This window comes from Scyliorhinus torazame, chromosome 5 (genome assembly GCF_047496885.1).
Source record: "Scyliorhinus torazame isolate Kashiwa2021f chromosome 5, sScyTor2.1, whole genome shotgun sequence".
Taxonomy (NCBI): domain Eukaryota; kingdom Metazoa; phylum Chordata; class Chondrichthyes; order Carcharhiniformes; family Scyliorhinidae; genus Scyliorhinus; species Scyliorhinus torazame.
Window position 1 is genome coordinate 195,265,255 of NC_092711.1, and position 25,061 is coordinate 195,290,315.

Here is a 25,061-nt window from a genome sequence, read left to right on the forward strand (position 1 = left end):
ATAGCTGCCCTGTGGACTAACTAGATCTCCGCCCTCCGACCCTGCTCCCAGTCAGCTACACTTTCTGTAAACTCCTGGCTCTCTTTGCACTCTTTGCGGAAATGTCGGAAACAAAATGAAAGGAGCACCTTACTCCCTCCTCACCTAGCTCCCTTGGTCACCAAACTCTCACTATCGCACTCAAATGCACCAAATTCAGCACTCCCTCAGTCACCAAACTCTCACTATCGCACTCAAAAAGCACCAAATTCTGCACTCAGTGCAAACAGTAGAAGACAGAGGGTGGTGGTAGATGGTACATTTTCATCCTGGAGCCCAGTCATCAGGGATCAATGCTGGGTCCTCTACTATTTGTGATTTTTAGCAATGACTTGGATGTTGGAGTTGAAGGTTGGGATAGTAAATTCTCTGATGACACCAACCTTGGTGGAGTAGTGGATAATGTGGAGGGCTGTTGTAGGCTGCAAAGAGACATTGATAAGATGCAGAGCTGGGCTGAAAGGTGGCAGATGGAGTTTAACACTGATAAATGTGAGGTGATGCATTTTGTTGGGACAAATTTGAATGCGGATTACAGGGTTAACGGCAGGGTTCTGAAGAATGTGGAGGAGCAGAGAGATCTCTGAGTTCATGTCCATAGACCCAAGTGCATAGAGCCGTGAAGAAAGCCTCTCGTGTGTTCGCATTTATTAACAGGGGGATTGAGTTTAAGAGCCGTGTACAACTGTACAAGACCTTGGTTAGACCACATTTGGAGTATTGTGTGCAGTTCTGGTCACCTCATTATAGGAAGGATGTGGAAGCATTGGAAAGAGTGCAAAGGAGATTTACCAGGATGCTGCCTGGATTGGAGGGTAGGTCTTATGAGGAAACGTTGAGGGAGCTTGGACTTTTCTCATTAGAGCGAAGGAGGATGAGAGGTGACTTAATTGAGGTGTATAAGATAATGAGAGGGATAGATAAGAGTGGACGTTCAGCGACTTTTTCCTCGGGTGGATGTAGCTGTGACAAGGGGGCATAACTATAAGGTTCATGGTGGAAGATATAGGAGGGATGTCAGAGGTAGGTTCTTTACTCAGAGAGTGGTTGGGGCGTGGAACGCATTCCCAGCTATGGTAGTGGAGTCGAACACTTTAGGAACTTTCAAGCGGTTATTGGATAGGCATATGGAGTGTACTAGAATGATTGGGAGTAGGTTGATTTGATTTTAGTTTCAGACTAGTTCGGCACAACATTGTGGGCAGAAGGGCCTGTACTGTGCTGTACAGTTCTATGTTCTATGTATTCTAGCCCTCTTGACGTCAGTGCTAACATTGCATTTGCCTTCCTAACTGCCGACTGAACCTGCACGTTAACCTTAAGAGAATCGTGAACAAGGACTTCCAAGTCCCCTTGTGCTTCTGCTTTCCGAAGCATTTCCCCATTTAGAAAATAGTCTGTGCCTAAATTCCTCCTTCCAAAGTGCATAACCTCACACTTTTCCACATTGTATTTCACCTGCCGCTTCATTGCCCTCTCTCCTAGCTCGTCCAAATCCTTCTGCAGCCCCCATGCTTCCTCAATACTATCTTTCCCTCTACAGATCTTTGTATCATCTGCAAACATAGCAACAGTGCCTTCAGTTCCTTCTTCCAGATCATTAATGTATATTGTGAAACGTTGTGGTCCCAGCACAGACCCCTGAGGCACACCACTAGTCACCAGCTGCCATCCTGAAAAAGACCCCTTTATCCCCACTCTCTGCCTTCTGCCAGTCAGCCAATCCTCTATCCATGCCAGGATTTGAAAAAAAAACATTTAGAGTACCCAATTCATTTTTTCCAATTAAGGGGCAATTTAGCAAGGCCAATCCACCTACCCTTCACATCTTTGGGTTGTGGGGGTGAAACCCTCCAAACACGGGGAGAATGTACAAACTCCACATGGACAGTGACCCAGAACCGGGATTGAACCTGGGACCTTGGCGCCGTGAGGCAGCAATGCTACCCACTGCGCCACCTTGCTGCCTTCCATTCCAGGATGTTACCTTTAACACCATGGGCTCTTAACTTATTTAACAATCTCCTATGAGGCACCTTGTCAAAGGCCTTCTGGAAATCTAAGTAAATCACGTCCACTGGTTCTCCTTTGTCTAACTTCCTTGTTATCTCCTCAAAGAACTCTAACAGATTTGTCAGACATGACCTTCCTTCAACAAAGCCGTTCTGACTCAGTCCTATTTTATCATGCACTTCCAGGTATTCTGCGATCTCATCTTTAATAACGGACTCTAAAGTCTTACCAATGACCAAAGTCAGACGAACCGGCCTATAATTTCTCATCTTCTGCCTCCCTCCCTTCTTAAACAGTGGTGTTATATTAGCCACTTTCCAGTCCTCTGGGACCATTCCTGCCTCCAGTGATTCCTGAAAGTTCGCCACCAATGCCTCCACAATTTCCTCAGCTATCTCTTTTTGAACCCTGGGGTACAGTCCATCCGTCCAGGTGACTTATCCACCGTCAGACCTTTCAGTTTTCCCAGAACCTTCTCCTTAGTGATGGCCACTGCACTCACCTCTGTCCCCTGGTTCTCCTGGAGCTCTGGCATCCTACAGGTATCTTCCACCATGAAGACGGATGCAAAGTAACTATTCAGTTCGTCTGCCATTTCTTTCTTTCCTATTATTACTTCTCCAGCCACGTTTTTCAGTGGTCCAATGTCTATTTTTGCCTCTCTCTTACCTGTTATATATTGAAAAAAACTCTTTTTATCTTCTTTTATATTAATAGCCAGCTTGCAGTCATATTTCATCTTCTCTCCCCTTATTGCTTTTGTAGTTGTCCTCTGCTCGCTTTTAAATGATTCCCAATCCTCTGGCTTCCCATTAATCCTTGCCATTTTGTATGCTTTTTTTTTTGCTTTTATGCTGTCCTTGACTTCCCTCGTCAACCATTGATGCCTTGTCCTCCCCTTCGCATGTTTCCTCCTGCTTGGGATGAATTTCTGCTGTGCCTCCCTAATAACGCCCCAAAACTCCTGCCATTGCAGTTCCACTGTCTTCCCTGCTCGGCTCCTTTTCCAATCAACTCTGGCCAACTCCTCCCTCATGTCTTTGTAGTTACCCTTATTTAATTGTAATACCGTTACATCTGATTGCAGCTTCTCCCCCTCAAACTTCAGGGTAAATTCTAAATTCTATCATATTGTGGTCACTGCTCCCTCAGGGTTCCTTCATCTTAAGATCCCTAATCTGCCTCATTCCACATCACCAAATCTTAATGACCTCTTCATTCATAGACAGTGCTGCCTGACAATCTGACTGTGTTCCTCCTGCAAGCAGTGACAGATGCAGTGTCACTCCTGTCTCCGAAACATCTGTGCTGAACACTCTGAGGCAGTGTAAATGTGCATCCATTCACTCGTGACTGAGCATGGGGTTTGGACGTGTGAGAACATGATGAGGTCTCCCTCCTGATCATGCTGGGCTTCCTGTTTACATCTCAAAATGCCACTCAAGTTTCTAAATGAGGAGCTCTCCCTGCCCACAATCCAGCTTCTCGTAAAGACCCCTTGGCTGCATACGATGTCTGGTGCCTTCAGCCATGCCTTCTTGATGAGGTTTGCTGGCCTCCACCTCCTGTAAAACCCTCAGGAAAGTGCTTTTGAACCATGGAATATCTCTTCCTCATTCTGATGCCATCACTCTCCTTTCTGTTGACCCACACCACTTTGCCTCTTTTTTCAGCCTGTCTGACTGCTACACATTTAGAAATGGCAGCAGTCAGCAAGCTGTCAGCACTGGGACTCGCCCGCCTGCCAGACCATAATTGCTGTTGTGTTGTGAATGCCGCCAACCCACAATTCTGCCCTAGATTGGGCCAATCAGCTGATGGTAAAATTCAGGCAAGTGTGTTTGGTCTGTAACCTTTCACCTGAATTGAGGAAAGTTCCAAAAATGTAATTGGTTTGGAGAAAGTGAACATGGGAGAGAAAAAGAATAAAAGTGAAAGTCAGTGACAGGGTGAAGTTCGGGAAAGATTAGATAACAGTTTCATGGTGCAAGGCCAGAGGCACTGATAATGGAACAAGTAAAGAAAATAAAGATATGGCTGGAGGTGTGAATAACTATTCTGGAAGTAATTAAAAAGAAATGGGAATAAAGACCAAATCATCACAAAAAAAATCATAGAATCCCTACAGTGCAGAATGAAGCCATTCCTCCCATCGAGTCTGCACCGGCCCTTGGAGGTAGTGCCCTACCCAGGACCACAGCCCCATCCTATCTCTCCCCCCCCCCCCCCCACCCCCCCCACCCCCCCCGCCAACCACCACGTAACCTTTTTGGACACTCAGGGGGCAAAGTAGCATGGGCAATCCACCTAACATGCATATCTTTGGACTTTTTGAGGAAACTGGAGCACCCGGAAGAAACCCGCGCAGACTTGGGGAGAACATACAAATTCCACAGTCACCCGAGGCCAGAATTAAATTCGGGACCCTGCCGCTCTGAGACAGCAGTGCTAACTACTGTGCCACGTGCCGGCCCTTGGGAAAGAGGTCTAAAATTGATGAATTGAGTCCATAAGATATAAGCAGATTACTGTGGATACTGGAATCAGAACCAAAAACAGAAAATACTGGACAATCTCAGCAGGCCTGACAGCATCTGTGGAGAGGGAAGGGAGCTAATGTTTCAAGTCTAGATGACTTTGTCAGAGCTGGCAAAGTCATCCAGGCTCAAAACGTTGGCTCCCTTCTCTCCCACAGATGCTGTCAGACCTGCTGAGATTGTCCAGCATTTTCTGTTTTGTTTGAGTCCAGAAGGAGGTTTTACTTTAGATTTTCATCATCCACACTACTTTGCTTTATCATTGAACTGCATGTAGATTACACAACATGTTCAGTGTGTGGTTTTGGAGTATGGTTAAGATGTGTTTACTAGCATGTTGCTTCTGTGATTATGACCTATTTCTGTGAAATGCGTGTGATGCATGTTTTTTGCAAATGATTACGGTCATTTATGACCATTTACGATGGTCATTACGATCATGTTCATTCACCTGTTTGTATCAGATTATTGCGTTCAACTTGGTTTCTGATTGTGTTTCTTTTGTAAGGGCCACGAAGAATCCAGCACGAGTTTTAAGGATACAAAGTAATAACATTTATTTACTATAACATATATACATAACAGTAGCAGTAACTTCCCTTGCTACATACTCCTTCCTGCTGGTTCCTGAACTGGCCAGCTTTATTTATACTAGGAGTTTACTAGTGGTTTCTCCGCCCCCCTCATTGGGGAAGCTCATACTCCCACAAGATTGTGGGATAGTCATTAGTCCCCAGGGACTAAAGTAGGCAGGTTATAACATCCCTCCCCCCCCAAAGTCCAAGAAATCCAGCGAAGACCCTGGCGAAGGAGGGCGTCGGACTCGTTTGGCCGCAGGCCGGACACCATTTGCACGCGGCGCTGGATCAGGCGGCGTGTAACGAGACGGAGACCGGCGCTTCCGTGATGAACGGCGCGGTTGTACATCCATGGCCCGTGGACCCGAGGATTCCCCCTCTGATGCATCCTGTGTCTCCATCTCGGAGTCAGAGTCTGCTGCCTCCGTCATGTCAGCGTCTCTATCTCCATTCAGTCCCGTAACGACCTGCGCAGGTGAGGCACCAGTGGAAGATTGTGAGGACTACCTTCCCTTGTCTCTGGTCTCTGCGGCTGTTGAAATGAGCTCCGGGGGCGGGGAATCTTTTGAGGGGATGGTCTTCTGGACCAAACGTGGTCTACATGTTTTCGCTGGAGACGACCCTGGGCTTGTACTTGGTAAGATATAGGGCCCGTTTGGCAAAAGATTACACCAGGAACCCATTGGGCACCACCAGCAAAATTCCGAACGAACACTGGGTCACCGGGCGCAAACTGCCGAATCGGCCGATGCCGAGAAAATCCCTGTCCCTGCCATTCTTGTGTGCGGCGTACTTTTGCGCCAATGTCCGGGAAAACCATACTAAGGCGGGTGCGAAGTCTCCGGCCCATTAGGGGTTCTGCGGGAGCTACCCCAGTCACTGCATGGGGGGTGGTCCTGTACGTAAACAAAAAGCGAGCCAGTCTCGTGTCCATTGATCCGGAAGATTGCTTCTTTAGGCCTCTTTTGAATGTCTGCACTGCGCGCTCTGCCAACCCATTTGAAGCCGGGTGGTAAGGGGCAGTGCGGATATGGCGGATGCCGTTCATCTTCGTGAACCTCGCAAACTCCTCACTCGTGAATGGAGTGCCGTTATCCGTGACCAGCACCTCGGGGAGGCCATGCGCACTAAACGATGTGGTAGTATGTATTAGGGGTCATGTGGGACTGGAAGCCCTAATGTCATTGGCTGACAGATCCCGGGTCCTGGTTGGCCGTTGATCTCTAGCTCCGCCCTGAAGGCGGAGTATAAGAAGCCGGAGTCCTCCCCCGCAGGCCAGTCTACTATCGAGCTGCGGGTGAACAGACGCGCTTTATAAAGCCTCATCGACTTCACTCTATTCGTCTCTCGGAGTCTTTGTGCGCCACAATTTATTAAGCGTGCCTAAAAAGGACTATGGAGCTCAGGATCATCCCGGAATGCCTGAGGATCAGCCCCCACGCAGTGAACGCGGCAGCAGCCTTCAAGCACTGGCAGACTTGTTTCGAGGCCTACCTCAGAACGGCCACCGGCCGGGTCACAGAAGACCAAAAACTACAGGTCCTGCACTCGAGGTTAAGCACGGAGATTTTCTCCCTCATCGAAGACGCGGAGGATTTCCAGACGGCGTTCGCAGCACTGAAAAGTCTCTATGTCCGCCCAGTTAACCAAATCTACGCTCGCTACCAGCTCGCGACGAGACGGCAAAGTCCCGGAGAATCGATTGACGAATTCTACGCCGGCTGCTGATTTTGAGACGAGCCTGCAGCTGCCCTTCGGTGAACGCAAATGAACACACGGACATGTTAATGCGCGATGCTTTTGTGGCAGGTATGAACTCCTCCCAAATCCGCCAAAGACTTCTAGAAAAAGAGTCGCTAGGACTCTCAGGGGCACGGGTCCTAGCAGCCTCCTTAGACGTGGCCGCGTGGAATACCCGCGCCTACGGCCCCGACCGCGCGGCAGCCCATTGGGCTCCGTACATACCAGTCGCGACAAACCCACCCCCCCCCCCGGACACCCCACAGGCTTGCGCGGTCCAAACGCCAAGTCGCACCGGGGGCGCCCGCTGCTATTTCTGCGGCCAGGCGGAACACCCCCGGCAGCGCCTGGCCCGCGCAGCAATCTGCAAGAGCTGCGGGATAAAGGGCCATTTCGCGGTTGTGTGCTGGTCCCGCGAGGTCGCCGCTGTCCCGGGAGAACAGGGAGCCCTGCACGCCGCTTACGCTCCCCAACCCCCCCAGCGCCCCATGTACGACCCGCAGGCGCAGCCACTCTGGGTCCCGATCACCGCGGTCCCGGGAGAACAGGGAGCCCTGCACGCCGCTTACGCTCCCCAACCCACCCCCCCCCCGTCCCCACGTATGACCCGCCGGCGCTACCAATTTGGGTCCCGACCACCGCTGTCCCCAGAGATGAGGGAGCCCCGCGCGTTCCTAACGCTCCCCAATCCCCCCCGCGCCCCATGTGCGACCAGCAGACGCCGCCATTTTGGGTCCCGGCCACCACGAGGGGAGGAAGGGCACCGCCATCTTGGACCACCCCAGACCTGTACGACGCATGGGGGCGGCCATTTTGTCCACCCCCGCCGCCATCTTGTGACCCCCCAGCCATGTGCGATGTATGGGGGCAGCCATTTTGTTCATCCCCGACGCCATCTTGGACGGCAACAACGGACCCCAGTGTCGACGGCTCCACGGGGTTCGAGGAAGACGCTCCACTACTACAACCACGTCTCGCTTCAATAACGCTCGATCAAGCTCGGCCCCGGACACTCCAGACGACGACGACAACAGTGCTAATAAACGGGCACGAGACACCATGCCTAGTCGACTCCGGGAGCACGGAGAGCTTTATCCACCCCGACACGGTAAGACGCTGTTCCTTGACCACCTATCCCAGCGCACAAAAGATTTCCCTAGCTGCAGGATCCCACTCCGTACAGATCAAAGGTTTCTGCATAGTTACCCTAACGGTGCAGGGGAGGAAGTTCAAAAACTACAAACTACACGTCCTTCCCCAACTCTGCGCCCCCACATTACTGGGATTAGATTTCCAGTGCAATCTACAGAGCCTTACGTTTAAATTCGGATGCCCAATACCCCCACTCACTATCTGTGGCCTCGCAACCCTCAAGGTGCAACCCTCGTCCTTGTTTGCGAACCTCACCCCAGATTGCAAACCCGTCGCCACTAGGAGCAGACGGTACAGCGCCCAGGACCGGACCTTCATTCGGTCCGAAGTCCAGCGGCTACTAAAGGAAGGCATAATTCAGGCCAGCAATAGTCCCTGGAGAGCACAGGTGGTAGTAGTGAAGACAGGGGAGAAACAAAGGATGGTCATAGACTATAGCCAGACCATCAACAAGTACACAGAACTAGACGCGTACCCTCTCCCCCGCATATCCGACATGGTCAATCGGATTGCCCAATATAAGGTCTTCTCCACCGTGGACCTCAAGTCCGCCTACCATCAGCTCCCCATCCGCCCAAGTGACCGCAAGTACACAGCCTTCGAGGCAGACGGGCGCTTATACCATTTCCTAAGGGTCCCATTTGGCGTCACAAACGGGGTCTCGGTCTTCCAACGGGAGATGGACCGAATGGTTGATCAACATGGGTTGCGGGCCACGTTCCCGTATCTCGACAATGTAACCATCTGCGGCCACGACCAGCAGGACCACGACGCCAACCTCCAAAAATTCCTCCAGACCGCCAAAGCCTTGAACCTCACGTACAATGAGGACAAGTGCGTTTTTAGCACCAACAGGCTAGCCATTCTGAACTACGTAGTGCGCAATGGGATAATAGGCCCCGACCCCGAACGTATGAGCGCCCTCGTGGAATTTCCCCTCCCGCACTGCTCAAAAGCCCTGAAACGCTTCCTGGGGTTTTTTTCATACTACGCCCAGTGGGTCCCCCAGTACGCAGACAAGGCCCGCCCCCTAATACAGACCACGACCTTCCCTCTGTCGACAGAGGCTTGCCAGGCCTTCAGCCGCATCAAAGCGGACATCGCAAAGGCCACAATGCGCGCCATCGACGAGTCCCTCCCCTTCCAGGTCGAGAGCGACGCCTCCGACGTAGCTCTAGCGGCCACCCTTAACCAAGCGGGCAGACCCGTGGCCTTTTTCTCCCGAACCCTCCACGCTTCAGAAATCCGCCACTCCTCAGTGGAAAAGGAAGCCCACGCCATAGTGGAAGCTGTGCGACATTGGAGGCATTACCTGGCCGGCAGGAGATTCACTCTCCTCACCGACCAACGGTCGGTAGCCTTCATGTTCGATAATGCACTGCGGGGCAAAATCAAAAACGACAAGATCTTAAGGTGGAGGATCGAGCTCTCCACCTTTAACTACGAGATCTTGTATCGTCCCGGAAAGCTGAACGAGCCGTCCGATGCCCTATCCCGCGGCACATGTGCCAATGCACAAATTAACCGCCTCCAAACCCTCCACGAGGACCTCTGCCAGCCGGGGGTCACTCGGTTTTTCCACTTTATCAAGTACCGCAACCTCCCATACTCTTTAGAGGAGGTCCGTACAGTCACAAGGGACTGCCACATCTGCGCAGAATGCAAACCGCATTTTTTCAGGCCGGATGGTGCGCACCTGATTAAGGCTTCCCGCCCCTTTGAACGCCTTAGTCTGGATTTCAAAGGGCCCCTCCCCTCCACCGACCGCAACACATACTTCCTTAATGTGGTGGACGAGTACTCCCGCTTCCCATTCGCCATCCCCTGCTCTGACATGACCGCGGCCACAGTCATTAAAGCCCTGAACACCATCTTCACACTGTTCGGTTGCCCCGCATACGTCCACAGCGACAGGGGGTCCTCTTTCATGAGTGACGAGCTGCGCCAGTTCCTGCTCAGCAAGGGCATAGCCTCAAGCAGGACGACCAGCTACAACCCCCGGGGGAACGGGCAAGTAGAGAGGGAGAACGGCACGGTCTGGAAGACCGTCCTACTGGCCCTACGGTCCAGGGACCTCCCAGTTTCACGGTGGCAGGAGGTCCTCCCGGACGCTCTCCACTCCATCCGGTCGCTATTATGTACGAGCACTAATCAAACGCCTCATGAGCGTCTCCTTGTCTTCCCTAGGAAGTCCTCCTCTGGAACGTCGCTGCCGACCTGGCTGGCGGCCCCAGGACCCATCTTGCTCCGAAAGCATGTGCGGGTACACAAGGTGGACCTGTTGGTCGAAAGGGTTCACCTCCTCCACGCGAACCCGCAGTACGCTTACATGGAGTACCCCGACGGCCGACAGGACACGGTCTCCCTGCGGGATCTGGCGCCCGCCGGCAACACACACACCCCCCCGACACCATTCACCCAAGCCCCCCCCCCTTCCTGCCACCGCCGCACCCCGCGACCACCCCCTTCCCAGGAGGATCGGTTCCCCTCCCCTCAGGCCCGACCAAGAATAAAGCCCAAGCTGAAACCGTAAGGCTCCCGGAGACGACAACACCGGAATAAGCACCACCACCACCACCGGGGCCGAGGCGATCGACACGGACGACCAGACCGCCCGACCGACTCGTGGCGTCGATCTAAATCAATATATGGACTTTTCACAAGAACATTTTGCTTTTTCTCCCGATACCTTCTGTAAATAGTTGAAACAGGACAAAATTGTACATACTGTATTACCATATGAATGTTTTTCCTCCCAGGACCAGCCCTGTAAACCCTTACCACCATGCGAAGCATCACCCCGCCGGGTTCAATTTTGACAAGGGGTGAATGCGGTAGTATGTATTAGGGGTCATGTGGGACTGGAAGCCCTAATGTCATTGGCTGACAGATCCCGGGTCCTGGTTGGCGTTGACCTCTAGCTCCGCCCTGAACATATAGAACAATACAGCGCAGTACAGGCCCTTCGGCCCACGATGTTGCACCGAAACAAAAGCCATCCAACCTACACTATGCCATTATCATCCATATGTTTATCCAATAAACTTTTAAATGCCCTCAATGTTGGCGAGTTCACCACTGTAGCAGGTAGGGCATTCCACGGCCTCACTACTCTTTGCGTAAAGAACCTACCTCTGACCTCTGTCCTATATCTATTACCCCTCAGTTTAAAGTTATGTCCCCTCGTGCCAGCCATATCCATCCGTGGGAGAAGGCTCTCACTGTCCACCCTATCCAACCCCCTGATCATTTTGTATGCCTCTATTAAGTCTCCTCTTAACCTTCTTCTCTCCAACGAAAACAACCTCAAGTCCATCAGCCTTTCCTCATAAGATTTTCCCTCCATACCAGGCAACATCCTGGTAAATCTCCTCTGCACCCGCTCCAAAGCCTCCACGTCCTTCCTATAATGCGGTGACCAGAACTGTACGCAATACTCCAAATGCGGCCGTACCAGAGTTCTGTACAGCTGCAACATGACCTCCCGACTCCGGAACTCAATCCCTCTACCAATAAAGGCCAACACTCCATAGGCCTTCTTCACAACCCTATCAACCTGGGTGGCAACTTTCAGGGATCTATGTACATGGACACCTAGATCCCTCTGCTCATCCACACTTTCAAGAACTTTACCATTAGCCAAATATTCCGCATTCCTGTTATTCCTTCCAAAGTGAATCACCTCACACTTCTCTACATTAAACTCCATTTGCCACCTCTCGGCCCAGCTCTGCAGCTTATCTATATCCCTCTGTAATCTGCTACATCCTTCCACACTATCGACAACACCACCGACTTTAGTATCGTCTGCAAATTTACTCACCCACCCTTCTGCGCCTTCCTCTAGGTCATTGATAAAAATGACAAACAGCAACGGCCCCAGAACAGATCCTTGTGGTACTCCACTTGTGACTGTACTCCATTCTGAACATTTCCCATCAACCACCACCCTCTGTCTTCTTTCAGCTAGCCAATTTCTGATCCACATCTCTAAATCACCCTCAATCCCCAGCCTCCGTATTTTTTGCAATAGCCTACCGTGGGGAACCTTATCAAACGCTTTGCTGAAATCCATATACACCACATCAACTGCTCTACCCTCGTCTACCTGTTCAGTCACTTTATCAAAGAACTCAATAAGGTTTGTGAGGCATGACCTACCCTTCACAAAGCCATGCTGACTATCCCTGATCATATTATTCCTATCTAGATGATTATAAATCTTGTCTCTTATAATCCCCTCCAAGACTTTACCCACTACAGACGTGAGGCTCACCGGCCTATAGTTGCCGGGGTTGTCTCTGCTCCCCTTTTTGAACAAAGGGACCACATTTGCTGTCCTCCAGTCCTCTGGCACTATTCCTGTAGCCAATGATGACATAAAAATCAAAGCCAAAGGTCCAGCAATCTCTTCCCTGGCCTCCCATAGAATCCTAGGATAAATCCCATCAGGTCCCGGGGACTTATCTATTTTCAGCCTGTCCAGAATTGCCAACACCTCTTCCCTACGTACCTCAATGCCATCTATTCTATTAGCCTGGGGCTCAGCATTCTCCTCCACAATATTATCTTTTTCCTGAGTGAATACTGACGAAAAATATTCATTTAGTATCTCGCCTATCTCTTCAGACTCCACACACAATTTCCCATCCCTGTCCTTGACTGGTCCTACTCTTTCCCTAGTCATTCGCTTATTCCTGACATACCTATAGAAAGCTTTTGGGTTTTCCTTGATCCTTCCTGCCAAATACTTCTCATGTCCCCTCCTTGCTCGTCTTAGCTCTCTCTTTAGATCCTTCCTCGCTACCTTGTAACTATCCATCGCCCCAACCGAAACTTCACACTTCATCTTCACATAGGCCTCCTTCTTCCTCTTAACAAGAGATTCCACTTCCTTGGTAAACCACGGTTCCCTCGCTCGACGCCTTCCTCCCTGTCTGACCGGTACATACTTATCAAGAACACGCAGTAGCTGATCCTTGAACAAGCTCCACTTATCCAGTGTGCCCAACACTTGCAGCCTACTTCTCCATCTTATCCCCCCCAAGTCACGTCTAATGGCATCATAATTGCCCTTCCCCCAGCTATAACTCTTGCCCTGCGGTGTATACTTATCCCTTTCCATCATTAACGTAAACGTCACCGAATTGTGGTCACTGTCCCCAAAGTGCTCTCCTACCTCCAAATCCAACACCTGGCCTGGTTCATTACCCAAAACCAAATCCAACGTGGCCTCGCCTCTTGTTGGCCTGTCAACATATTGTTTCAGGAAACCCTCCTGCACACACTGTACAAAAAACGACCCATCTATTGTACTGAAGGCGGAGTATAAGAAGCCGGAGTCCTCCCCCGCAGGCCAGACTACTATCGAGCTGCGGGGGAACAGACACGCTTAATAAAGTTGCCGGGGTTGACATAAAACATATGCACGGTAGCAAAGTGGTTAGCATAATTGCTTCACAGCTCCAGGGTCCCAGGTTCGATTCCCGGCTTGGGTCACTATCTGTGCGGAGTCTGCACGTTCTCCCCGTGTGTGCGTGGGTTTCCTCCGGGTGCTCCGGTTTCCTCCCACAGTCCAAAGACGTGCAGGTTAGGTGGATTGGCCATGCTAAATTGCCCTTAGTGTCCAAAATTGGCCTTAGGGTTGGTTGAGTGGGGTTACTGGGTTATGGGGATAGGATGGTGTGGGCCTCGGTAGGGTGCTCTTTCCAAGAGCCGGTGCAGACTCGATGGGCCGAATGGCCTCCTTCTGCACTGTAAATTCTATGATCTATGATCTATGATCTAAAGCCTCATCGACTTCACTCTATTCGTCTCTCGGAGTCTTTGTGCGCCACAAACGATAAACGCATCTTTTCAATTGTTGCACAGGACGTTGTCCCCTGCATCTTATGCACCTCTAGCCATTTGGACTGGGCGTCAATTAGTAGAAGGAACATGGATCCTTGAAAAGAGCCTGCAAAATCTGCATGCAAGCGTGCCCAAGGCCGCCCTGGCCATTTCCAGTGATGTAGGGGCGCGGCCGGCGGCAGCTTCTGATGCTCCTGGCAAATGGAGCAGTTTTGGGCCACCTTCTCAATGTCGGTGTCGAGGCTTGGCCACCAGACATAACTCCGGGCCAACATTTTCATTTTGGTCACGCCTGGATGCCCATTGTGCAAGTCTGATAGTATCAGCTCCTGGCCTTTTTCCGGGACAATCACACGCGTCCCCCACAAGAGGATGCCGTCTTCCACGCTGAATTCTGACAGCTTGGCGGAAAATGCCCGCAACTCGCCAGGGAGCTATCTATGCTGCCCACCATACAGGACTATGTGCCGAACCTTTGACAGGACTGGCTCCGTCTGGGTCCACTCACGGATCGGTGATGCCGTGACAGGCAAGGTGTCCATAAAATTTAGGGTTGCAACCACCTCACCGGTCGTGGGGGTCGACATGGGGCCGGTCGATAAAGGCAATCGGCTCAGTGTGTCGGCATTTGCTATCTGCAAATCTGGTTTGTGCTCCAGAGAATACTCGTATGCAGCAAGCAACAAAGCCCAGCGCTGGATCCGTGCAGAAGCAATGGGCGGTCTTGGCTTATCCTCTCTGAAAAGTCCCAGCAGGGGCTTATGATCAGTCACGATAGTGAAATGGCGGCCGTACACGTACTGGTGGAAGCGTTTCACCGCAAAAACCACTGCCAGGCCCTCCTTCTCGATCTGCGCGTACTTTTTCTCCGCTGCAGTCAATGTGCGGGAGGCGAAAACTATCGGTCGTTCGGCCCCGTTCTCCATCTTGTGGGACAGGACGGCCCCAATACCATTCGGGGATGCATCACATGTGACGAGCAACATCTTTCCAGGATCATAGTGGGTTAGTAACCCAGACGACGACAATTGTTGCTTTACCCGCCGGAAAGCGATTTCTTGCGGCTGACCCCAAACCCAGGTGTGATTTTTCTTTAGCAGAAGGTGCAAAGGGGCCAGCGTAGTTGCCAGATTGGGGAGGAACTTCCCGTAATAGTTTACGAGACCGAGAAAAGAACAAAGATGCGAAGAGTCAGTCGGGGCGGGGGCATGTTGAATTGCACGCACCTTCTCTGCGACGGGGTGCAGACCTTCGCGGTCCACCCGATAACCTAGGTAGACTACTTCCTTTGCCTGAAATACGACCATTGTGCGACATAAACGGACTCCAGCCTCCGAAAGGCATCTAAGGACAGCCTCCAGATTTTCCAAATGTTCCTGCTCCGACATCCCTGTAATCAAAACGTCATCTAGGTAGACAGCCACACGTGGTAAACCTCTCAAAATGCCCTCCATAACACGTTGAAAAATTGCGCAGGCAGAGGATACTCCAAAGGGCAACCGTGTACATTCATACAGGCCCCGGTGTGTATTAATCGTTACATATGGTCGGGAGGCAGGGTCCAGCTCCAACTGCAGGTAGGCGTGATTCATATCTAATTTTGTGAACGAGAGTCCACCTGCAAGTTTCACGTAAAGATCCTCTATGCGATGCATTGGATATCGGTCGAATCAGAAAACCGTATTCACTGTAAGTTTATAGTCACCACACAAGCGAACTGTGGCCTCTGGCTTCATTACATGTACAATTGGTGCTGCCCAGTCAGCAAAACGGACGGGCCTGATAATACCCAAACTCTCCAAATGAGTGAGCTCCCCTTCTACCTTCTTGAGCAAGGCGTAAGGCACTGGGCCCGCCCGGAAATAGGGCTCCTGGTTCAACTTGGATACGGGCTACGGCCCCTTTTATTTTCCCCAAACCAGGCTGGAATACATCTGGGTATCGTCCTAGCACCTCAGTCAACCCTTCAGAAACTGTTTGGAGGATGTGCTGCCATTGCAACCGCAAATGGCGCAACCAGTCCCGACCCAACAGGCTGGGCCCATGGCCGCGCACCACAAGTGGGAAACGCCCCTCCTGGCGTCCATAGACAACAGGGGTCATTGTAGTTCCTGCAATGTCCAGTGGTTCCCCCGTGTAGGTGGCCAGCCTGGCCTGTGAGTCGGTTAATGTAAGGGTCTGTATACCCTGCTTGATGCGGTCGAATGTCCTCTGGGCGATCACGGAGACCGCTGCGCCAGTATCCAACTCCATTTCAAGCGGGTGGCCATTGACCCGTACTGTCACCTTAATGGGGGCCACACGGGGAGCTGCCACAAAATGCAGCTGCAGGCAGTCGTCCTCCGTCTCCACGTCCTCAGGAGTAGTCGCCGCAGGTTCATCCACATGGAAGGTACGGCCTCTGGGCTGGACCCAGTTACGGCCCCTGGGCTGGTCCCAGTTTTGGTCGGAACGACGGCGCCTCTGGCGCCCCCAGGACCGCCGTCCGCGACGGGGTCAGCGCCTACAAGTCTGACACGGACATGGCTCTTCATCCATTGGCTCTGGAGAAGGCGCCCTTCGGGGTGGAATGTCCGATGGCCACTGGCGTCGGTCCAGACGTTGCCTCGCCCAAGGTACCACAGGAGTGTGGGGGGACGTTTTCGGACGGAAGGGGTTGCACCCCAAGGCATGCACTTCCATTCCCTGTAGCTCCTGTACTCCTCGCTCTGCGCTCTCTCGGGACAATACTATTTGAATGGCCTGTTGAAAAGTCAATGTTGGCACCGCTAACAACTTTCTCTGGATGGCCGCATTGTTAATACCGCAAACCAAACGGTTGCGTAACATTTCTGACAATGTCTCACCATAGTCACAGTACTCCGCAATCCTGCGTAGCCTGGATAGAATATCGGCAAGGGATTCTCCAGGGGTCCTCTCAGCGGTATTAAACCGGTAACGCTGGACTATCGTGGTCGGAGTTGGGTTAAAATGTTGCCCCACTATATTCACAAGTTCATCAAACGTTTTGGTGTCCGGCGCAGCTGGGTACATAAGGCTCCTAATCACCCCAAACGTATGCGGGCCGCAGGCGGTGAGCAATATGACCACCTGGCGCTCATTTTCGGTGATATCGTTTGCCCGGAAATAGTAACGCATCCGTTGTGTGTACTGGTTCCAGCTTTCCAGCGCAGCATCAAAAACATCCAAACGTCCGTACAGAGGCATGGTATAATAGAAAATAACTTCCAACCTGTATCCAACAAAAATCCAGGGAGGTGGCTTCAGCAGTGTAGACAGCTATTCCTTTAACCTTCGTCACCAGTTTTGTAAGGGCCACGAAGAATCCAGCACGAGTTTTAAGGATACAAAGTAATAACATTTATTTACTATAACATATATACATAACAGTAGCAGTAACTTCCCTTGCTACATACTCCTTCCTGCTGGTTCCTGAACTGGCCAGCTTTATTTATACTAGGAGTTTACTAGTGGTTTCTCCGCCCCCCTCATTGGGGAAGCTCATACTCCCACAGGATTGTGGGATAGTCATTAGTCCCCAGCCAATGGTAAGTAGGCAGGTTATAACAGTTTCTGTGAGTGATTACCATGCATTTAAGTATGTTTGTGATTATTATGTTTTCCTGTTTGCTTCTGTGCGATCATATGTTCAGCTGCATGTTGTTCACATGTATGTTTACCCACATGCTTTTTCTACAGGGCTTGCTTTGACACTCTTCAGATGAAATATCTCACCATTTGGTTGACTATTGACTACATCTCAGATGTCATTTACATTCTCGACATCTTTGTCAGATTCAGAACAGGTTTGTCTCCATGGCTTTCCTCCAACAAACCCATCCCACACTCGTGCTGTTTCATGGTGTGACACATCTCCATCAACCCCGGCAATATCACTGTGTAAATTATGAACATAGATGCTGATTGAAAGGGTGACCTTTAAAATCCCGAGAACTAAAAAGAGACAACTTATTGTATCACATCCGTCCATACACACAACTTCAAGGGAACATAGCTTGTGTGAAGTCTGTTTGTTCAGTGTGGCACACCTATTTGCTACATGGACTCACACCTGGATGCCTTAGAGGAACTATTCAACGAGACTGGGCTGGATGTCGCAGGGACTAAAAAAGCTATAAAGAGTAAGATAGATTATGAGAGTAAACTTGATCAGAATATAAAAACAGATAGTAAATGTTTCTACAAATATATAAAACAAAAACGAATGGTTAAGGTAAATATTGGTCCTTTGGAGGATGAAAAGGGAGATTTAATAATGGGAGATGAGGAACTGAACAGGTTTTTTGGGTCGGTCTTCACAGTGGAAGACACAAATAACCTGCCAGTGACTGATAGAAATTAAGCTATGACAGGTGAGGACCTTGAGACGATTGTTATCACTAAGGAGGTAGTGATGGGCAAGCTAATGGGGCTAAAGGTAGACAGGTCTCCTGGCCCTGATGAAATGCATCCCAGAGTGCTAAAAGAGATGGCTAGGGAAATGCACTAGTGATAATTTACCAAAATTCACTAGACTCTGGGGTGGTCCCGGCGGATTGGAAATTAGCAAACGTGACACCACTGTTTAAAAAAGGAGTTAGGCAGAAAGCGGGTAATTATAGGCCAGTGAGCTTAACTTCAGTAGTAGGGAAGATGCTGGAATCTATCATCAAGGAAGAAATAGCGAGGCATCTGGATGGAAATTGTCCCATTTTACAGGCGCAGCGTGGGTTCATAAAGGGCAGGTCGTGCCTAACTAATTTAGTGGAATTTTTTGAGGACATTACCAGTGCGGTAGATAACGGGAAGCCAATGGATGTGGTATATCTGGATTTCCAGAAAGCTTTTGACAAGGTGCCACACAAAAGGTTGCTGCATAAGATAAAAATGCATGGCATTAAGGGAGCATGGATAGAGGATTGGTTAATTAATAGAAAGCAAAGAGTGGGGATTAATGGGTGTTTCTCTGGTTGGCAATCAGTAGCTAGTGGTGTCCCTCAGGGATCAGTGTTGGGCCCACAATTGTTCACAATTTACAGAGATGATTTGGAGTTGGGGACCAAGGGCAATGTGTCCAAGTTTGCAGACGACACTAAGATGAGTGGTAAAGCAAAAAGTGCAGAGGATACTGGAAGTCTGCAGAGGGATTTGGATAGGTTAAGTGAATGGGCTAGGGTCTGGCAGATGGAACACAATGTTGACAAATGTGAGGTTATCCATTTTGGTAGGAATAACAGCAAAAGGGATTATTATTTAAATGATAAAATATTAAAACATGCTGCTGTGCAGAGAGACCTGGGTGTCCCAGTGCATGAGTCGCAAAAAGCTGGTTTTCAGGTGCAACAGGTGATTAAGAAGGCGAATGGAGTTTTGTCCTTCATTGCTAGAGGAATGGAGTTTAAGACTAGGGATGTTATGCTGCAACTGTATAAAGTGTTAGTGAGGCCACACCTGGAGTATTGTGTTCAGTTTTAGTGTCCTCACTTGAGAAAGGACGTACTGGCGCTGGAGGGTGTGCAGAGGAGATTCGCTAGGTTAATCCCAGAGTTGAGGGGGTTGGATTATGAGGAGAGTTTGAGTAGACTGTACTCGTTGGAATTTAGAAGGATGCAGGGGGATCTTATAGAAACATATAAAATTAGGAAGGGGATAGATAGGATAGATGCGGGGAGGATGTTTCCACTGGTGGGTGAAAGCAGAACTAGGGGCATAGCCTCAAAATAAGGGGAAGTAGATTTAGGACTGAGCTTAGGAGGAACTTCTTCACCCAAAAGGTTGTGAATCTATGGAATTCCTTGCCCAGTGAAGCAGTTGAGGCTCCTTCATTGAATGTTTTCAAGATAAAGATAGATAGTTTTCTGAAGAATAAAGGGTTATGGTGTTCGGGCGGAAAAGTGGAGCTGAGTCCACAAAAGATCAGCCATGATCTCATTGAATGGCGGAGCAGGCTCGAAGGGCCATATGGCCTACTCCTGCTCCTAGTATATATATTGGAGTGCATTTGGAGAGCCACTGTAACCCTGAATCACTACTCTGGCTGCGATTAACTGAATAAATACAGACTGTTTTGTCGGCAGTGAGGGTACGGAGATGCAGCAGCAAGGGAGAGGGTGGGGAGTAGTGAAGGTGAGGGGCAGTGAGGGTAGGGAGAAGGCAGCAGCAAGGGTGAGGAGCAGTGAGGGTGGGAGACGGCAGCATCAAGGGTGATGGTGGGGAGCAGTGAGGGTGGGCAGATGTCAGCAGTGAGAGTGGGGAGATGGCAGCAGCGAGGGTGAGGGGCAGTGAGGGTGCGAGACGGCAGCATCAAGGGTGATGGTGGGAGCAGTGAGGGTGGGCAGTGTCAGCAGTGAGAGTGGGGAGGTGGCAGCAGTGAGGGTGAGGAGCAGTGAGGGTGCGAGACGGCAGCATCAAGGGTGATGGTGGGAGCAGTGAGGGTGGGCAGTGTCAGCAGTGAGAGTGGGGCGATGGCAGCAGCGAGGGTGAGGAGCAGTGAGGGTGCGAGACGGCAGCATCAAGAGTGATGGTGGGAGCAGTGAGGGTGGGCAGATGTCAGCAGTGAGGAGCATTGAGGGTGGGGAGATGGCAGCGGCGAGGGTGAGGAGCATTGAGGGTGGGAGACGGCAGCATCAAGGGTGATGGTGGGAGCAGTGAGGGTGGGCAGATGGCAGCATTGTGGGTGAAAGTGGGGAGCAGTGAGGGTGGGGACATATCAGTGGTGAGGAGCAGTGAGGGTGGGGAGACAGCAGCATCGAGAGTGACGGTGGGGACATGTCGGCGGTGAGAGGCAGTGAGGGTGGGGAGATGGCAGCATTGAGGATGAGGGTAAGGAGTAGTCAGGGTGGGGAGATGGCAGCATTGAGGGTGAGGGTGGGGAGCATGAGAGTGGGGACATGTCGGCGGTGAGGAGCAGTGAGGGTGTGGAGATGGCAACACTGAGAATGAGGATAGAGGGCATCACTGAGGCGCAGTGGTTAGCATTGCTGCATCAAGGCGCCGAGGTCCCAGATTCGATCCCGACTCTCGGTCACTGTTCATGGGGAATTTGCACATTCTTTCCGTGTTTGCATGGGTTTTGCCCCGACAATCCAAAGATGTGCAGGCTAGGTGGATCGGCCACGCTAAATTGTCCCTTAATTGGAAAAAATGAATTGGGCACTCCAATTTTTTTTTTTTTAAATGAGAATAAGGGTAGGAAGAAGTTAGAGTGGGGAGATGGCAGCGACGAGGTGAGGGTAGGGAGCAGTGAGGGTGGGGAAACGGCAGCATTGAGTTTGAGAGTGGGGAGCAAAGAGGGTGGGGGGGACAGCAGCGGCGAGGTGAGGATAGGGAACAGTGAGGGTGGGGAGACGGCAACGGCAAGGGTGGTGGCGGGGAGCAGGGAGGGTGGGGAGACAGCAGCAGTGATGGTGAATGTGGAGAGCAGTGAGGGTGGGGACATGTCGGCGGTGAGTGTGATGGTGGGGAACAGTGAGGGTGTGGAGATGGCAGCATCGAGGGTGAGGGTAGGGAGGTTTTTTTTATTCATTCATGGGATGATAGCGTCCCGAGCTGAGCCAGCATTTGTTGTCTGTCACTAATTAGCCTCTTTCTGTGTTGTAATTTTCTCTCAGTGGCAACAAAAAGAAATGAATATTTGTACTGAAACAGGATAGTATATTCAGACTGGCTTAGGTCCAGTTAAATCATTAACACTGCTCATTTATTCTTTGGCAGGGTTTCTTGAACAAGGTCTGCTGGTCACAGATTTGAAGAAGTTGCAAGATAATTGTGTCAAAACCCTACAGTTTAAGTTGGACATTATTTCGATCTTACCAACAGACCTGGCTTACTTGGCCATGGGATGGAATTACCCTGAGCTCCGCTTCAATCGCCTCCTCAAATTCTCCCGGATGTTTGAGTTTTGTGATCGGACAGAAACCAGAACAAGCTACCCCAATGTCTTCCGAATTGGCAATCTGCTGCTCTACCTGCTGATTATTATTCACTGGAATGCCTGTCTTTACTATGCTATCTCCAAGACCATTGGATTTGGCTCTGATAGCTGGGTGTATCCGAACATTTCAGACCCTGACCACGGTTATCTGGCAAGGGAATATATATATTCCCTCTACTGGTCAACACTCACACTCACTACCATTGGCGAGACACCAGCACCAGTCCTAGATGTCGAGTTTTTGTTTGTGGTGTTTGATTTTCTGGTGGGAGTTCTCATCTTTGCTACCATTGTGGGCAATGTCGGATCAATGATTTCCAATATGAATGCAGCCCGTACAGAGTTTCAGGCCAAAGTCGATGCCATCAAACACTACATGCAGTTCCGAAAGGTCAGCAAGGAGGTCGAAGCCCGTGTTATTAAATGGTTTGATTATCTCTGGGCCAATAAAAAGACGGTTGATGAGCATGAAGTGCTGAAAAGTCTGCCGGATATCCTGAAGGCAGAAATCGCTATCAATGTCCACCTGGAGACTCTCAAGAAAGTGCGAATCTTTCAAGACTGTGAGGCCGGCCTGTTGGTGGAGTTAGTATTAAAGCTAAGACCTCAAGTCTTCAGTCCTGGAGATTACATCTGTCGCAAGGGAGATATTGGGAAAGAAATGTACATCATTAAGGAAGGGAGGCTGGCAGTGGTGGCTGACGATGGGGTAACGCAGTATGTCATCCTGAGCGCTGGTAGCTGCTTCGGAGAGATCAGTATCTTAAACATTGAGGGGAGTAAGATGGGCAACAGAAGGACAGCAAATATCCGCAGCATAGGATACTCTGATCTCTTCCGTCTGTCGAAAGATGACCTAATGGAAGCCTTGATAGAGTTTCCAGAAGCTAAGAAAGTTCTAGAAGAGCGAGGCAAAGAGATTTTAATAAAAGAAGGATTGCTGGATGAAGGACGTGTGGAAGTGATAACGGGGGAGAAAGACATGGAGGAAAAAGTGGAGAGACTTGAATCAAATCTTGATACCTTACAAACACGATTTGCAAGGTTATTAAATGAGCACAACTCAACTCAACAGAAATTAAAACAGAGACTATCAATCATTGAAAAGAAACTAAAGCAGTTGGATTTTGGCTCCGTATCTGCTAGTTCAGACAGCTTCAATGAAAATCAGTGAGTTTGCTGCAGTGCTGACTAAAACAAACTGCGGACACCCACAAGTCTGCTTAGTTAGTAGCTGAACCAGGAGAGGTTTCATCAAATCTACCATTATATTGTGTAACATTTAGTACATCACCGTGACACCTTTGGAAGGGAGGTGCAATTAATAAAACGGTATTCACAACTATCACCAACAAAATGATATTTCTTTCTCTACTGTGTGGTGCCTTGTTTATTCTTGGCTTGTCTCTTTTGAAAATCCGATTCCAGGCGAACTGTGCACCCTACACACTGTCCACATCAGCCCATTCTTTAGGTTTAAGGACTGTTAGACAACCCAACCACAACCATTCCTGCTTTTCATTGGTGTCTGTACATAGTTTCCAGCAGGAGATACTGGACAGAAACCTTGGCTGATTACCCCTCTTTCTCTCTTTCTCTGCCCCTCGCTCTCTCTAACCCAGTCATTTTCAAACTCAGGGTCACGACCAACGAGTGGGTCAAGGGCAGGTGTTGGAAGGGTCGCGGAGCGATCGATTGCGGCGTTCCCGATTGCGGGAGGAAGTGCCCAACGGCATGGACCGGCTTTTAAAAATGCCGGCTGTCCTGTGCATGCGTGTCCCCTCAGCCGGATGTAGCAGTGCGCAGACCCGGAGCCGAGCAGGGCAGACCGCCTCCTCAGTATGTCAGCGCACTGTTCCAGGAGCAGATTTTTTTCAAATCGTTTTGGCTTCCCAGAAGTAACGGCAGAGTCATGCGCCCGGTACACTGACATCACGTACTCTGGGCGCGAAATTACTGAGGAGTGCTTCCTCCGTTTTGTAGCTTCCGGCAAATAAGCAACAGGATTATGTGAAGAACTGAAGATGAATCTTTTTGTACTAAAAGGTCGTGAATGTAGCCCAATCCATCACACAAACCAGCCTCCCATCCATTGATTCTGTCTACATTTCCCGCTGTCTCGGAAAGGCAGCCAGCATAATTATGGACCCACGTACCCCGGACATACTCTCTTTCACCTTCTTCCGTCAGGTTTGAGGTCACGTACCAACCGACTCAAGAATAGCTTCTTCCCTGCTGCCATCAGACTTTTGAATTAAGTATTAATTTCGTATTAAGTTGATCTTTTCTCTACACCCTAGTGATGACTGTAACATTACATTCTACAGTCTCTCCTTCCTTCCCTATGTACGGTATGCGTTGTCTGTATAGCATGCAAGAAACAATACTTTTCACAGTATACTAATACATGTGACAATAATAAATAAATAAAATAAAATAAAATCAAACACATCGAGAGACTTCATCGGGAACGAGCGGGGGTGAAGTCGAAGTATCAGAGGGAGCACACAAACCATCAAACAAACCATCGACCAAACCCTTTAAACATCACCTGACCCACATGTGGCAGATCTACAGATTGTGCACTGGAATTATCAGCCATTACAGAAAACATTGAACTGGAGTCAAAGCAAGTCATCCTCGATCAAAGGGACTGCCAAAAGATTCCTTTCAGTGCAATCTCACAATATTCTCCCAGTCTGACCATTATCATTTTCAAACCAACCCAAGCTGTGAAGTTGTCAATGTATGCTGAATGATGCAGAATTTTGTGTTACGCCCGGTGTTATTAGGGAGCTGGACTCAGATTATTCATTTCACCAGGAGCCACTCACATGCTACAGGGGGCATCCAGCTCATCAGTATGGCTTCCAATCCAGGCATGTTGGTTGAAAAGATAATCCAACCTAATACCTCATCTCCAATTGTTTTAACACACATCAAAAGCACAGCACTGCTGTCATTAATAGATTAGCATTTATCAAACTATTCCAAATTTCTAAACGCAAATCACAGGAAAAAGTAGCTGTAATAGAGTAGCACTTTACTTTACAAGCCAAATCTCCTTAGGATATGACTATAAGAATGAGGTCCCAATGCATGTGGAAGGTCTCCCTCGTTAACAACCTGTGGTGCTTCTCTCTAAACAAATCATATAGTTCATCAGCACAAAGATTCTGTGCTCAGTGTGAAATTTTACATTTGTTTCCTGCGCCAGGT

General features: G+C 49.9%; 1 protein-coding gene across 1 annotated transcript in view; it reads left to right on the plus strand.

Annotated features, from left to right (window-relative positions):
- The window catches only part of LOC140420860 (cyclic nucleotide-gated channel alpha-2-like), a 128,305-nt gene extending 105,118 nt beyond the window's left edge, over positions 1 to 23,187 (plus strand). The window contains exons 6-7 of the mRNA XM_072504952.1: positions 17,609 to 17,715; positions 21,623 to 23,187. Coding sequence (XP_072361053.1) covers positions 17,609 to 17,715; positions 21,623 to 23,016 — 1,501 coding nt within the window. The 3' untranslated portion in view covers positions 23,017 to 23,187. The remainder of the gene's footprint in view (positions 1 to 17,608; positions 17,716 to 21,622) is intronic.
- The last annotated feature ends 1,874 nt before the right edge of the window (positions 23,188 to 25,061 follow it).